Source organism: Eubalaena glacialis, chromosome 8 (assembly GCF_028564815.1).
Source record: "Eubalaena glacialis isolate mEubGla1 chromosome 8, mEubGla1.1.hap2.+ XY, whole genome shotgun sequence".
In the NCBI taxonomy this organism is placed as follows: Eukaryota; Metazoa; Chordata; class Mammalia; order Artiodactyla; family Balaenidae; genus Eubalaena; species Eubalaena glacialis.
The window spans coordinates 115465332-115479905 of NC_083723.1; the positions used below are offsets into that span (position 1 = coordinate 115465332).

At 35.4% G+C, this 14574-nt stretch overlaps 1 protein-coding gene across 4 annotated transcripts in view; it reads right to left on the bottom strand.

The window, feature by feature from the left end:
• BRAF (B-Raf proto-oncogene, serine/threonine kinase) overlaps positions 1 to 14574 on the bottom strand; it is a 161882-nt gene that overhangs the window by 87330 nt on the left and 59978 nt on the right. For all 4 annotated transcript variants that reach the window (XM_061198827.1, XM_061198825.1, XM_061198824.1 and 1 more), the window contains exon 2: positions 1702 to 1803. In XM_061198827.1, the coding sequence (XP_061054810.1) occupies positions 1702 to 1803 (102 nt within the window). The remainder of the gene's footprint in view (positions 1 to 1701; positions 1804 to 14574) is intronic.

Sequence of the window (14574 nt, forward strand, 5' to 3'; positions counted from 1 at the left end):
TTAGACAAGTACAAGTATTAGCAGGCACTCAAAAATTATCTGTTGAACAAATGAATCAAAGATTTACGGAGCACTTAATATGTGTCAGGAACTATGCTATCTCATAATTATAAACTCAATTTAATCTTTAAATTACCATATGTGTGATATAGTCCCATTTTACCAATGAGGTGAGGTATAAGGAGGTTAGGTAACCTGTCTGCATAAATTAAGGCAGAGCCAGAATTTAAACACAGGGTCTGTGTGACTCCATGGTTCATCTTAACCACTATATTATACTGCCTTCTACAGAGAAATTGTGTAATGTTAGTCCCTGAGAGTAAGAATCTACATGCTAATGATATAACCTATGAGGTATAGTCTGCTGTATACCGTCCTCATTAGATGTAATTCAAATAGTAAAAAGCCTGAAGCGTATGTGTGTGGAGGGGTAGTAAATCCCTGCAACAGTGAGACATGGTGATCGATGCAAATGTATTACATCTGAGGATGGGGAAAGTTTCCTGACACAAAATGGTTGGCAGAAAAACTGCTGGTTAAGTTGTCTAATTCTGATTAACAAAGAATTACTATTTCACCAGGACTTTGCCTCCTTATGACTCCTTTGCTTGTTCTCCTCACACATACAAGTAAAACAGACAGCATGGGATATTAGAAAGTACACTAACTATATTCAGAGGTATGAATTCTAGTCCTAGCACTGATACTAACTGGCAATGTGCTCTGTGATAAGCCATATGAAGACGAGAACAGTTTATTAGCAGTTACATCCAAACTTCCAAGTTTATTTTAGAAATGCAAGCTTACTTTCTCTTGAAATACTGAAGATTTAACTTACCCTTTAAAAGTAATTAGATTACTAAATTAGAATTTTCGTTTAGGAGTCTGTCAATCCATGCCTAAAAATCTCTGGCATTTGAAGGCAAATGGTAACCTGATCATTTGTAATTTAGGGTTATCTCCCAGTATGACTAGTGATTACAGTTGGAGCCAGCTTTTATGGAGACAGCCAGTATAGTGTAGTGGTAAGCAGTGTGGGCTGTGGAGCCTGACTGCCTCGATTCCATAACAGCTTCCTAGCTGTGGAACCTGAGTGACTTACATAGGAAACTAATGCCAAGAAAGCCTAGCTGTGATTGTAACAGTAACTACTACCTCATAGGATTAAGAACAATGAGTAATCAACAAATTTACCATGATGTTAAAGGCTTGATACAAAAGCCTAAAGGCACTATCAAACAGTAAGGCTAAGCAATTTTGAGCTATTTAAATACTGTAGACTTTACCCATAAGGAAGCAAAAACCTATTTTGTGGGGATTTGTTCTGGGAAAAAGATATTTCACAAAATTCTCCCCATTTTCTAATACGGTAACTAGTTTGCTGACCTCCAGAAAAGACTGTTTTCTCTCTCTCTTTTTTCACTAAGTTTTTGTTTTTTTTTAAACCAGGGTGATATTTTGAAGCTTATATACAACTTCTCCTTTAGTTTTGATATTTTCCAAATTAGAAAATACTACATATTTATTGTAACAAGTGAAACAAGATTAAAAAGTACAATAAAGACAAAGCTAATTCTCTCTTCCCATATCTACTTCTAATCCCACTCCCTAAAATAACCAATATTACCAGTACAAATGCTTTTTTATAAGTTCATTTTCTTCTTTTCAAAATTACTACATATATGATACTCAAAAGCTTACCTCCAGATATATTGATGGTGGATTATGCTCCCCACCAAATTTGTCCAGTAGGGCCTCTATATGCTCCTGTGTCAACTTAATCATTTGTTTGATATTCCACACCTAAAAAATATTTTGAAAGAATTTGAATACAAATCATTTAGAATATGAATTAGAAATATTTTAACATTTCTATTAAAATATTGCAGTAACTGCCAGTGTTCCTTGAAATTTAAAGCTTAGAGACCTTAGAGATCATTTAGTATAGTGGGTTTTCCCTTTTATTATTAAACTTCTTTAAATTTTTTCCTACACTAGTAACACAATATATTCTCAACTATAAAAGATTTAAGTAATACATGAGTATTCAGGAACAAGCAATGAAAATCTCTTTTCACTTTCCCCACATTGCTGGGCCCCCTGCCTAAAAGGTAAGTGCTGTTTACAGTTTGATATACAGTCTTCCATGTCTCCTTTTCACTCAAGTAAAAAACATAAATATATACATATATAAAATATACAACTATATATAAATATTACATATTAAAATATTTTTAACACTTGCTTTTTTCACCAAACAACATGCCTCAGAATTCTTTCCATGTTAATACACATGTATTTTACTCCGTTTAAAGGGTTGTATAAGCATCCTTTTAAATGGCTGAAGTAAGTATAGATAGATAACATTCATTTCAAAATATTGTTACGACACTGCTTATTTCAACGGTCTTCAAACTTCAACGGTAACCTAAGGTTAGGTTGACATGGATGATTTTAGGAGAGTCAATTTCCAGATCCTCAATGTCTATCTGTCGTCTTCCTAATTGATCTGCTTTAGAACTAGTTCTCCTTTCTTCCTCTCCTTTTAAAATTACCACTTTGTAATTCTCCACTTTGTAAGAGAAAGGCAAAGTTCTTATCCATCTCAAATCCTACTAAGGTGCACTGTTCTGAGCTGTATAAACTTCAAAGCACCTAACAAACAAAAGAAGAAGGAAAATCCCTTGGAAAAAAGGGGGAAAATTAAGGGCAAGACCTTATTTTATTAATGAAACACATTCTTGGGAAGGCTCCAAGCCTCATCCATTTATCCAGCCAGCCAGCTGAGAATTCAGAAGTCTCAGCCAGCTGAGAATTCAGAAGTCTAGAATTCAGAAGTCATAATACAGGCACATATTACATGTTTATTTTAAGATAAATAAGAAGTCAGATTTTTTTTCCTTAATGATAAATGAGTTCAATTTATCTGAGTGGTGTGAGAATCTGCTTTGCAAATTACCGTACGGTATATGATAGATACTCTCTATAAACTGAATGATTTGAATCTGCAATTTTAAGGTGTAACCAAAATGTATTTAACATATACTAGAAATCATGGCCTTTTAAACTATTAAAGTTATAATGAAAAAACGTGAGACAATTTTCTAAAAAATTTTTATTCATTTATTTATTTATTTTTTGGCTGCATTGGGTATTCGTTGCTGCACGCGGGCTTTCTCTAGTTGTGGTGAGCGGGGGCTACTCTTCATTGCGGTGCACGGACTTCTCATTGCGGTGGCTTCTCTTGTTGCGGAGCACGGGCTCTCGTGCGTGGGCTTCAGTAGTTGGGGCACGTGGACTCAGTAGTTGTGGCTCGTGGGCTCTAGAGCACAGGCTCAGTAGTTGTGGTGCACAGGCTTAGTTGCTCCACGGTATGTGGGATCTTCCCGGACCAGGGCTCGAACCCGTGTCCCCTGCATTGGCAGGCGGATTCTTAACCACTGAGCCAACAGGGAAGTCCCAAAAATGTGAGACAATTTTAAAATGTACAAGGGAGAATAAGTGAGCAAAGGGTTTCAGGACCCTTGATTTATTTAATAATTCCTTACTAGAGAACATTTAGATTATTTCATTTTTCTCAACTTCAAACAATTCAGTGAATAGCTCTGAAATGCCTTTCTGGGCAAAGGTACACGTTTTCCTTTTAGATACTAAGGCAAAGGATTCCTGGATTGAAGGATATGCACATTTAAAAAGTTAATATGCCAAATGATCTTCCAAAAGGAAAAAGGTACCAAGATACCCTCCTACTAGGGTATCAGTCCACCCTTTTCCCCACAATCCCACCAACACTGGATATTTTCAAAATTTTAAACTTTTCCTGATCTTAAGGGGAATGATGATCTTGTTGTTCCAATCTGTATTTCCTAGAAAGTTGAGCATTTTTCATGTTTATTGACCATTTTAATTTCTTTATGGAAAATTCCCTATCTGTATTCTTTCTCCCCATTTATTTTTTTCTTGTTCATTTATAGATACTCTTTATTCTGGATATTCTGGGTATTAATCCTTATTCTCCTACAAACGTTTCAGTCTTTCCTTTTTACTTTATGTCTCTGTAGTCATAGAAAGTCTTGCTACTCAAAGCATGGTCCATAGACTACCAGCAGCATAATCTTCTGGAAGTTTGTTAGAGTAGCAGAATGTCAGGCCCCATTTCAGACCCACCGAACTTTAACAAAGTGATCCTTATTAAAGTTTGAGAAGAAATGACAGAAGTTTCTAATTTTTTCTATAGTCAGATATTACAATATTTTCCTTTATGACTCCTTTGCTAATTTCTCATATCCCCAACAAGTATTAGATATCTTCTTTTCTCTAGCTACACTTACTCCCCAAGTGATCTTACCTAATCTTGTGGCTTTATATGCCAAATATGAATTGATGAAACCCAAATTTTTAAACCCAGCTCTATCCTCTCAACTCCAGACTCTTTTTGTCCAACTGCTTACTGAATATCTCTACTAAGATAACTAATAAGCATCTCAAACTTAACATGTTCAAAAGTTAACTTTTGATCTGTCCCCCAGAGCCCCTTCAAAACTTGTTTTTCTTACAGTCTCTTCATCTCAGAAAATGACAGACTCCCTCTATGATGAGTTCATTGACCACCCAGGCAGAACTGCTTTATAGTCAAAATTTGATATCCTAAAATTGCTTATGTTTTTCATGTCTATTAGCTACTTTGAGATCAGAAACATGTTTTATTCATCTTTTATTCCCCCATCACTTATCTTGGTGTGTCTTTGTCATAACACGTATTCAATTAGTGCTGGAGCTAAGATTTAAGCTGTCTTCAGAATAGGATAAGAGAGAAAAATTAATCCTAGTTCAGCGATTCTTTCCAGTCCAGGAAATTAAGTACAGTCCTCTTTTTTTTTTTTTTTAAAGCTCCACAGATAAAACTCATGTGCAGTTAGGGTAGAGAACCATTCCCCCAAAGAATAGGAGAAAGGGAAAAGAAAAAAAATTAGAGAGGGCAAAGAGCATGGGGGAAATGAGGAGGCTGAGCTGATTAGAACTGATTAGAATTAAATTTTCTTGCTGGAGGTAGAAAATGCAGGGCCTGACCACAAATGCCTGAAAGGCAGGTTTCTTAACTTCCAAACAAAAGCAACTTTATATCCAAAGAATGAAGAAAAATCACAAAGAACCCTAGTTGTAATTAGAAAAGATGAGTCTGGGAGAGGAAATTCTTTCAGATTTTCCCCAAAGAGTAAGAAAAAAAACTTTGATGATATTTATACTTTGACGATATATTAAAAAGTAGAATAAGATACTGTAAAGTTAACAGTAGACACAAAGCTTTGGCCTTAAAATGTCTTCTTGGAAAAACAAGAAAAACTGTTACAACAACCTAAAAGGGAAATGAAAGAATTAAAAACAAAAAACTTCAAGAAAGGTACTAGAAGATTTCCTATCCTTTTTTGATCTCTTCAGTAGAACACAGCAATTAAAACCAGGCAATACTAGTAAACAGCTTATCATTTCTAGCAACTTTAAAAATGGCAAAATCCACTCTCCAAAAAAGGACTGAATTTTTTTTTTAAAAGCCAAGTTAAAATATAATGCAGACAAACTGCTATGGGAGGAATTGAAGGGTAGCAAAGGCAGAAAAAACTACAGCCACTGACTCCCCTCCTCCCAATAAGAAGGTATCAGATCCAAATTATTGGTTTCTATCAAACCTTTAAGGAAATATACTATCAATTATTAATAGGTGATAGTATATGTAAAAAAGAAAATCTTCCAAATTCAGTTTATGAAGCTAGCAAAATCTAGATGTCAAACCTTGACAAAGATAAGACAAAAAAATAAAGCCACAAAATAATCCAACCTGTGAGGAAAGATAAACTCTTAAACATAATTCAGTACTATATATGTATTTTTTAATGTGGGGATAGTCATTCATTAGGAATCCAGTAACATAATACTTTAGGTCAAAGGAGAAAATTACAGGACTAGTCTAATAGATGCCAAAAAACAAATGATTATTACCAAAGATAATAAATAATAAATAATAATAAAGAAGAGACTTTGTCCTAAAATTCCAAGAAAATTGTTAAAAGAATCATGGTACTGAAAGCAAGAAAACTAGCACACCTGTCATTCACCGGAAAAAATTCTGAGTAATTCCTCTAAAATAATACAGATATAATCAAGCTTGACCAAAAAAATCAAAGCTAATAAACTGTGGACCAAAATATAAGAGCAAGTTCCTACTGAAATAACTCTGGAAGATCTCAAAGCTTAAAGACAACACATACATATAAAAAGGAAGCATGAAGAAACTACAAAGACTGAATTTTGAATCATATAGTCATTAAAAAAAAATCTCAGTATAAGTAAATAGATTAGAGTTGAAAAGAGAATTAAAGAACTAGAAGATGATTCAGAGAAAATTAGCCAAAAGGCAGAGAAAAATGAAAGGAAAACATGAAAGACATAAAGAACAGAATTAGTAAATGCAGAGGTAAACAGAAAATGGGAGAGATATTTGAAGTGAAGATGGCTGTAATTTTCCAAAACAGTTGGAAATCAAAAATACTCAAGAGTAGCAAAATGAGTCCTGGCCATGACAGATAAAACTAAATCCACAACCATCCAGGTTGAAGTGAAAATGCATAAAAGTTCTTAAAGTCAACCAGAAAGAAAAGAAAGATAAATTAGACTGATGTCATACTCCTAAGAACAGTAAAAGAAGCCAGAGGATAATGAATTGACTTCAAGGTGCTAAAAGAAAATAGCTAACAACCTAGAAGAAGGAAACTGAACCCAGAATAATATAAAAGAACAGTATGGCAGGCTAATTAACATCCCCCAAGATGTATACATCCTGAAACCCAGAACCTATAAATGGTACCTTATATGACAAAAAGAACTGTGCAGATGTAATTAAGTATCTTGAGTTAGGGAGATTATCCTGGATTATCTGGGTGGGCCCTAAGTGTAATCACATCCTTATAAAATGGAACTGGAGGGAGATTTTACTACAGAGCATTAGGCAATAGGAGACCTACCAGAGAGATTTGAAGATGCTACACTGCTGGCCTTGAAGTTGGAAGAAGGGGCCATGAGTCAAGAAATGCAACGCTAGAAGCTAGAAAAGGCAAGGAAATTGCTCTAGAGAGAGCACAGCCTTTCTGACACCTTAGTTTTGGCCTAGTGAAACCTATTTCAGACTTGCTAAGAGGATAAATTTGTGCTGTTGTAACCCAAGTTTGTGGCAATTTGCTATTGCAGCCATAGGAAACTAATACAAATGGGGAATCTAGAAACTATAAATATGACAGTATATATAAATAAGCATAGACTATATAAAATAACAACTAAAACAATGACTACAACTTTGAGATCAGAAACATGTTTTATTCATGGGAGAATAATGGGAGAAATGGCCAGCACTAAAGCATTTTAAGGTCCATCTATTATTCAAGAAGAGGAGTTCTGGAACATCTTGTTGTGTTGGACAGATGTGAAAACAACACAGGAGCTAGCCTGAAGGGACTCCTACTGGTTGGGAGGTTTTCAGCAAAAAGAGTAAAGACTACAATTAACTATAATAGACTGCATACATTTAAAAAATAAAAATTCACTAGCCCATAAAAATAGTGTTTGATGGGAGACTTTAGGTAACTGTGACATCTTTAGAAAATTAAATATTAATGGAAAAGAATTATGCATTTATCCTGACTTTTGGGGAAAAATCATAGTTATTCTCATTTGATATAAGAGGCTCTTCTTTTTTTTTTAATAAGTAAACAGCGCGTATGTGTGGGTTTTTTAAATTAATTAATTAACTGATTGATTTTTGGCTGTGTTGGGTCTTCGTTGCTGTGAGCGGGCTTTTCTCTAGTTGCAGCAAGTGGGGGCTATTCTTTGTTGTGGTGCGCGGGCTTCTCATTGCAGTGGCTTCTCTTGTTGCGGAGCATGCGATCTAGACATGCGGGCTTCAGTGGTTGTGGCATGCGGGCTCCAGAGCGCAGCCTCAGTAGTTGTGGTGCACGGGCTTAGCTGCTCCGCGGCATGTAGGATCTTCCCGGACCAGGGCTCGAACTCGTGTCCCCTGCATTGGCAGGCGGATTCTTAACCACTGCGCCACCAGGGAAGTCCCAAGAAGCTCCTCTTTACAAAAGAATGCCAGCTAATATAAAATAATTGATTCAGGAAAGGACAGGATGCTAAAACCATTAGGTGAAAAGTTGATGAACAGGATACTAGCATAGTGCCAAAGTATTTTCCCCCAGATTAAAGACAAAGGGAAACATACACCTTTACAAGGAGAGATGTGGCTTAGAATCATTAACAGTGTGACAACTTGACAAGTGCCTCTTAATGTGATGCAACATAAATAACACATTATTTTTCACCCACGAAGTATACGTGCAAAACATTTAAATAGAATCTAAACCTTTATACTTAGCTTCTAGTTTAGAAGAAATATAAGGAATAAAAGAAAAATATGCTAAAAGAACCACAATGAAATAATCAAATATGGAATATGTGACATTCTATAAGATATTTACCTTCCTTTGAAAATCAAAGCTATGAAATCAGACAAACCCAAACATGTCATTCCATGACAACTGTCCTGGTTTCTTTAATAAATTATGTCATGGGAAACAAAATGGTGGGTGGTGACTTCAGACTAAAAGACAACTACTAAAAGACAGCAACTGATTTAATGCATGCACAAAGAGAAGATCTTAGTTCAGGGATGGAGAACAGCTATAAACGATATTCTTGGGGTAACTGTGCAAATTTGAACAGGTACTAGATATAAGATTACGAAACTGTCAATCTTCCTAGACATAATGATATTGTGACCAGGTAAAATAATTTCTTTTTTTTCCTTAGGAGCTATAAATTGAGCAAAATGTTAACATACTGTTGAATCTAGGTAGTGTAAATAGTATTTATATAAGTGTTCATGGTACTATTATTTCAACTTTTCTGTAGGTTTGAGTTCTTACCCAAACTTTTAATTTCTTTTACCCTTAATGTTAAGTAATGGTCCTTTTTCTCCCCAACAATGCTTTTTATCTTAAAGTCTCATATTAACCTACCTACACCAGTATTTTACCACTACTTGTCTGGTACTGTCCTTTCTCATCCTTTGACTTTCAACCATTGTGTGTCTCCTATAAATGAATTATAGATAGATTTTCTTTTTGTTAGCTTGTTTTGTTTTAAACATATCTGTGTTTTAACCAGAGAATTTAGTTCATTTATATTTTTGTAGCTGATTTATTTCTATCATCTTATTATGTGCTTTCTGCTTATGCTACTTTTTCTTGCTTTTCTGACGTCTATGAAATTGATCAAGTTTTGTTACTCTTCCTTTTACTTCTACATATCAGCCACAAAGCAATTTTCATAAATACAAAAATTGCTATCACACAAACCATATTCGTTTACCATGATGCAACTAAATTAGAAATGAGTAACAAAATGTGAATATATTTTTGAAAAAGTCAACATTTATTTTAAAAATCTTTGAATGTTAGAAATAGGGATCTTTTAATAAAGTATATGAAACCTGCAGCAAAATACCACAGTGAAAGGTGAGGAATAAGATAAGGGTGCCTGTTATCACTGCTGTGATATACAAGACGTTACAGTTAATGGCATGGAGATAAGATACAAAAAGAGACTTCAGAATTGGACTGGTAGAGATAAAAATTTATTTGTAGAAAACACGCCATCTATAGACAAACCCGAGAGACTCTATAAACCATTAGGGCTCATAACTATTAACTATAAAGACTAATGTAAGAGTTCAGCAAGACTGGGACTGGTGGATGTAAGATCAAGGATACAAATATTACATAGTGTTCCAATGCATCAGCCAGAGCCAATTAAAAAAAGATGCCGTTCACAACAGCAACAAAAACTGTAAAGAATTCAGGAATAAATCTAACAAAAGACTGCAAGATCTTTGTGGTGTAAACAACAAAATAATATACAAGTGCATAAAAGAATATTGATAAGAGACAAACTTAGATGACTCTGGAGGCAAATTGCCTCCCCTCTTATTATAGCACATCAAGAAGCTGACTCAACAGCCTGAGTTTACTCAATGCAAGAAGAGGCTGAGGACAGCTACAGAGCTCAGGATCCTTTCCCTTTCTAATAAGGCCATTTCATCAACATCAAAGCTCCAATTATTACCTAGGAGCTCTTTCCATGGTAAATTAATTCCAGTTATGTCTACCCTAAGAACACAAATATGTGGAAATAAAAGAGCTAAGGGGATTGTGTGTATTCTGGTACTTACTTTTCTCCACTAAACTTTATTTCACATTTACACTATGATATGTGTGTGTGTGTACCCCCTCTTCATTTGACAAATACGTAAATTGTGTGTGTGTGTGTGTGTGTGTGTGTGTGTGTGTGTGAGGACTCAATGCCATAACAATCTCAATTTTCCCCAAATTCATTCAGTGCAGTACAATAAAGAAATTCCCAAGAGAGATTTTTTTCCCATGGAATTTGACAAACTCTAAAATTCTTATGGAAGCACTGTAAAATGATAGCCTTTTAATAATAAGGAAACTAAGAAAGGTGTTACCAGACAGCAAGATTTATAAAGCAATAGTATGGTAGGAATAGAAAAACAGAGTAAATGGACTGAATAAAGGACTCAGAAGCACAGGGATTTTTTTTTTAACATGGATTTTTTTTAAAATTGAAGTATCGTTGATTTACACTGTTTCAGGTATATAGCAAAGTGATTCAGTTTTATACACACACACATTTTCAGATTCTTTTCAATTATAGGTGATTACAAGATATTGAATATAGTTCCCTGTGCTATACATTGAGTGCTTGTTGTTTATCTATTTTATATATAGCAGTGTTTATCTGTTAATCTCAAATTCCTAATTTATCTCTCCCCTCTGGTAACTCTAAGTTTGTTTTCTATGTCTGTGAGTCTATTTCTGTTTTGTAAATAAGTTCATTTGTATTTTTTTTTTAAAACATCTTTATTGAAGTATAATTGCTTTACAATGGTGTGTTAGTTTCTGCTTTATAACAAAGTGAATCAGTTATACATATACATATGTTCCCATATCTCTTCCCTCTTGCATCTCCCTCCCTCCCACCCTCCCTATCCCACCCCTCTAGGTGGTCACAAAGCACCGAGCTGATCTCCCTGTGCTATGTGGCTGCTTCCCACTAGCTATCTATTTTACATTTGGTAGTGTATATATGTCCATGACACTCTCTCACCCTGTCACATCTCACCCTTCCCCCTCCCCATATCCTCAAGTCCATTCTCTAGTAGGTCTGTGTCTTTATTCCCGTCTTGCCACTAGGTTCTTCATGACCTTTTTTTTCCCCCTTAGATTCCATATATATGTGTTAGCATACTGTATTTCTTTTTCTCTTTCTGACTTACTTCACTCTGTATGACAGACTCTAACTCCATCCACCTCATTACAAACACCTGCATTTCATTTCTTTTCATGGCTGAGTAATAGTCCATTGTATGTATGTGCCACATCTTTATCCATTCATCCGATGATGGACACCTAGGTTGCTTCCATGTCCTGGCTATTGTAAACAGAGCTGCAATGAATATTTTGGTACATGACTCTTTCTGAATTATGGTTTTCTCAGGGTATATGCCCAGTAGTGGGATTGCTGGGTCGTATGGTAGTTCTATTTTTAGTTTTTTAAGGAACCTCCATACTGTTCTCCATAGTGGCTGTATCAATTTACATTCCCACCAACAGTGCAAGAGCGTTCCCTTTTCTCCACACCCTCTCCAGCATTTATTGTTTCTAGATTTTTTGATGATGGCCATTCTGACCGGTGTGAGATGATACCTCATTGCAGTTTTGATTTGCATTTCTCTAATGATTAATGATGTTGAGCATTCTTTCATGTGTCTGTTGGCAATCTGTATATCTTCTTTGGAAAAATGTCTATTTAGGTCTTCTGCCCATTTTTGGATTGGGTTGTTTGTTTTTTTGTTATTGAGCTGCATGCGCTGCTTGTAAATCTTGGAGATTAATCCTTTGTCAGTTGCTTCATTTGCAAATATTTTCTCCCATTCTGAGGGCTGTCTTTTGGTCTTGTTTATGGTTTCCTTTGCTGTGCAAAAGCTTTGAAGTTTCATTAGGTCCCATTTGTTTATTTGTGTTTTTATTTCCATTTCTCTAGGAGCTGGGTCAAAAAGGATCTTGCTGTGATTTATGTCATAGAGTGTTCTGCCTATGTTTTCCTCTAAGAGTTTGATAGTGTCTGGCCTTACACTTAGGTCTTTAATCCATTTTGAGTTTATTTTTGTGTATGGTGTCAGGGAGTGTTCTAATTTCATACTTTTACATGTACCTGTCCAATTTTCCCAGCACCACTTATTGAAGAGGCTGTCTTTTCTCCACTGTATATGCTTGCCTCCTTTATCAAAGATAAGGTGACCATATGTGCGTGGGCTTATCTCTGGGCTTTCTATCCTGTTCCATTGATCTATATTTCTGTTTTTGTGCCAGTACCAAACTGTCTTGATTACTGTAGCTTTGTAATATAGTCTGAAGTCAGGGAGCCTGATTCCTCCAGCTCCATTTTTCGTTCTCAAGATTGCTTTGGCTATTCGGGGTCTTTTGTGTTTCCATACAAATTGTGAAATTTTTTGTTCTAGTTCTGTGAAAAATGCCAGTGGTAGTTTGATAGGGATTGCAGTGAATCTGTAGATTGCTTTGGGTAGCAGAGTCATTTTCACAATGTTGATTCTTCCAATCCAAGAACATGGTATATCTCTCCATCTATTTGTATCATCTTTAATTTCTTTCATCAGTGTCCTATAATTTTCTGCATACAGGTCTTTTGTCTCCTTAAGTAGGTTTATTCCTAGATATTTTATTCTTTTTGTTGCAACGGTAAACGGAAGTGTTTTCTTAATTTCACTTTCAGATTTTTCATCATTAGTATATAGGAATGCAAGAGATTTCTGTGCATTAATTTTGTATCCTGCTACTTTACCAAATTCATTGATTAGCTCTAGTAGTTTTCTGGTAGCATCTTTAGGATTCTCTATGTATAGTATCATGTCATCTGCAAACAGTGACAGCTTTACTTCTTCTTTTCCGATTTGGATTCCTTTTATTTCTTTTTCTTCTCTGATTGCTGTGGCTAACACTTCCAAAACTATGTTGAATAATAGTGGTGAGAGTGGGCAACCTTGTCTTGTTCCTGATCTTAGTGGAAATGGTTTCAGTTTTTCACCATTGAGGACAATGTTGGCTGTGGGTTTGTCATATATGGCCTTCATTATGTTGAGGAAAGTTCCCTCTATGCCTACTTTCTGCAGGGCTTTTATCATAAATGGGTGTTGAATTTTGTCAAAAGCTTTCTCTGCATCTATTGAGATGATCATATGGTTTTTCTCCTTCAATTTGTTAATATGATGTATCACGTTGATTGATTTGCATATATTGAAGAATCCTTGCATTCCTGGAATAAACCCCACTTGATCGTGGTGTATAATCCTTTTAATGTGCTGTTGGATTCTGTTTGCTAGTATTTTGTTCAGGATTTTTGCATCTATGTTCATCAGTGATATTGGCCTGTAGTTTTCTTTCTTTGTGACATCTTTGTCTGGTTTTGGTATCAGGGTGATGGTGGCCTCGTAGAATGAGTTGGGGAGTGTTCCTCCCTCTGCAATATTTTGGAAGAGTTTGAGAAGGATAGGTGTTAGCTCTTCTCTAAATGTTTGATAGAATTCGCCTGTGAAGCCATCTGGTCCTGGGCTTTTGTGTGTTGGAAGATTTTTAATCACAGTTTCCATTTCAGTGCTTGTGATTGGTCTGTTCATATTTTCTATTTCTTCCTGGTTCAGTCTCGGCAGGTTGTGCATTTCTAAGAATCTGTCCATTTCTTCCAGGTTGTCCATTTTATTGGCATAGAGTTGCTTGTCGTAATCTCTCATGATCGTTTGTATTTCTGCAGTGTCAGTGGTTACTTCTCCTTTTTCATTTCTAATTCTATTGATTTGAATCTTCTCCCTTTTTCTCTTGATGAGTCTGGCTAATGGTTTATCAATTTTGTTTATCTTCTCAAAGAACCAGCTTTTAGTTTCATTGATTTTTGCTATTGTTTCCTTCATTTCTTTTTCATTTATTTCTGATCTGATCTTCATGATTTCTTTCCTTCTGCTAGCTTTGGGGTTTTTTTGTTCTTCTTTCTCTAATTGCTTTAGGTGCAAGGTTAGGTTGTTTATTCGAGATGTTTCCTGTTTCTTGATGTAGGCTTGTATTGCTATAAACTTCCCTCTTAAAATGGCTTTTGCTGCATCCCATAGGTTTTGGGTCGTCGTGTCTCCATTGTCATTTGTTTCTAGGTATTTTTTGATTTCCCCTTTGATTTCTTCAGTGATCACTTCGTTATTAAGTAGTGTATTGTGTAGCCTCCATGTGTTTGTATTTTTTACAGATCTTTTCCTGTAATTGATATCTAGTCTCATAGCGTTGTGGTCGGAAAAGATACTTGATACGATTTCAATTTTCTTAAATTTACCAAGGCTTGATTTGTGACCCAAGATATGATCTATCCTGGAGAATGTTCCATGAG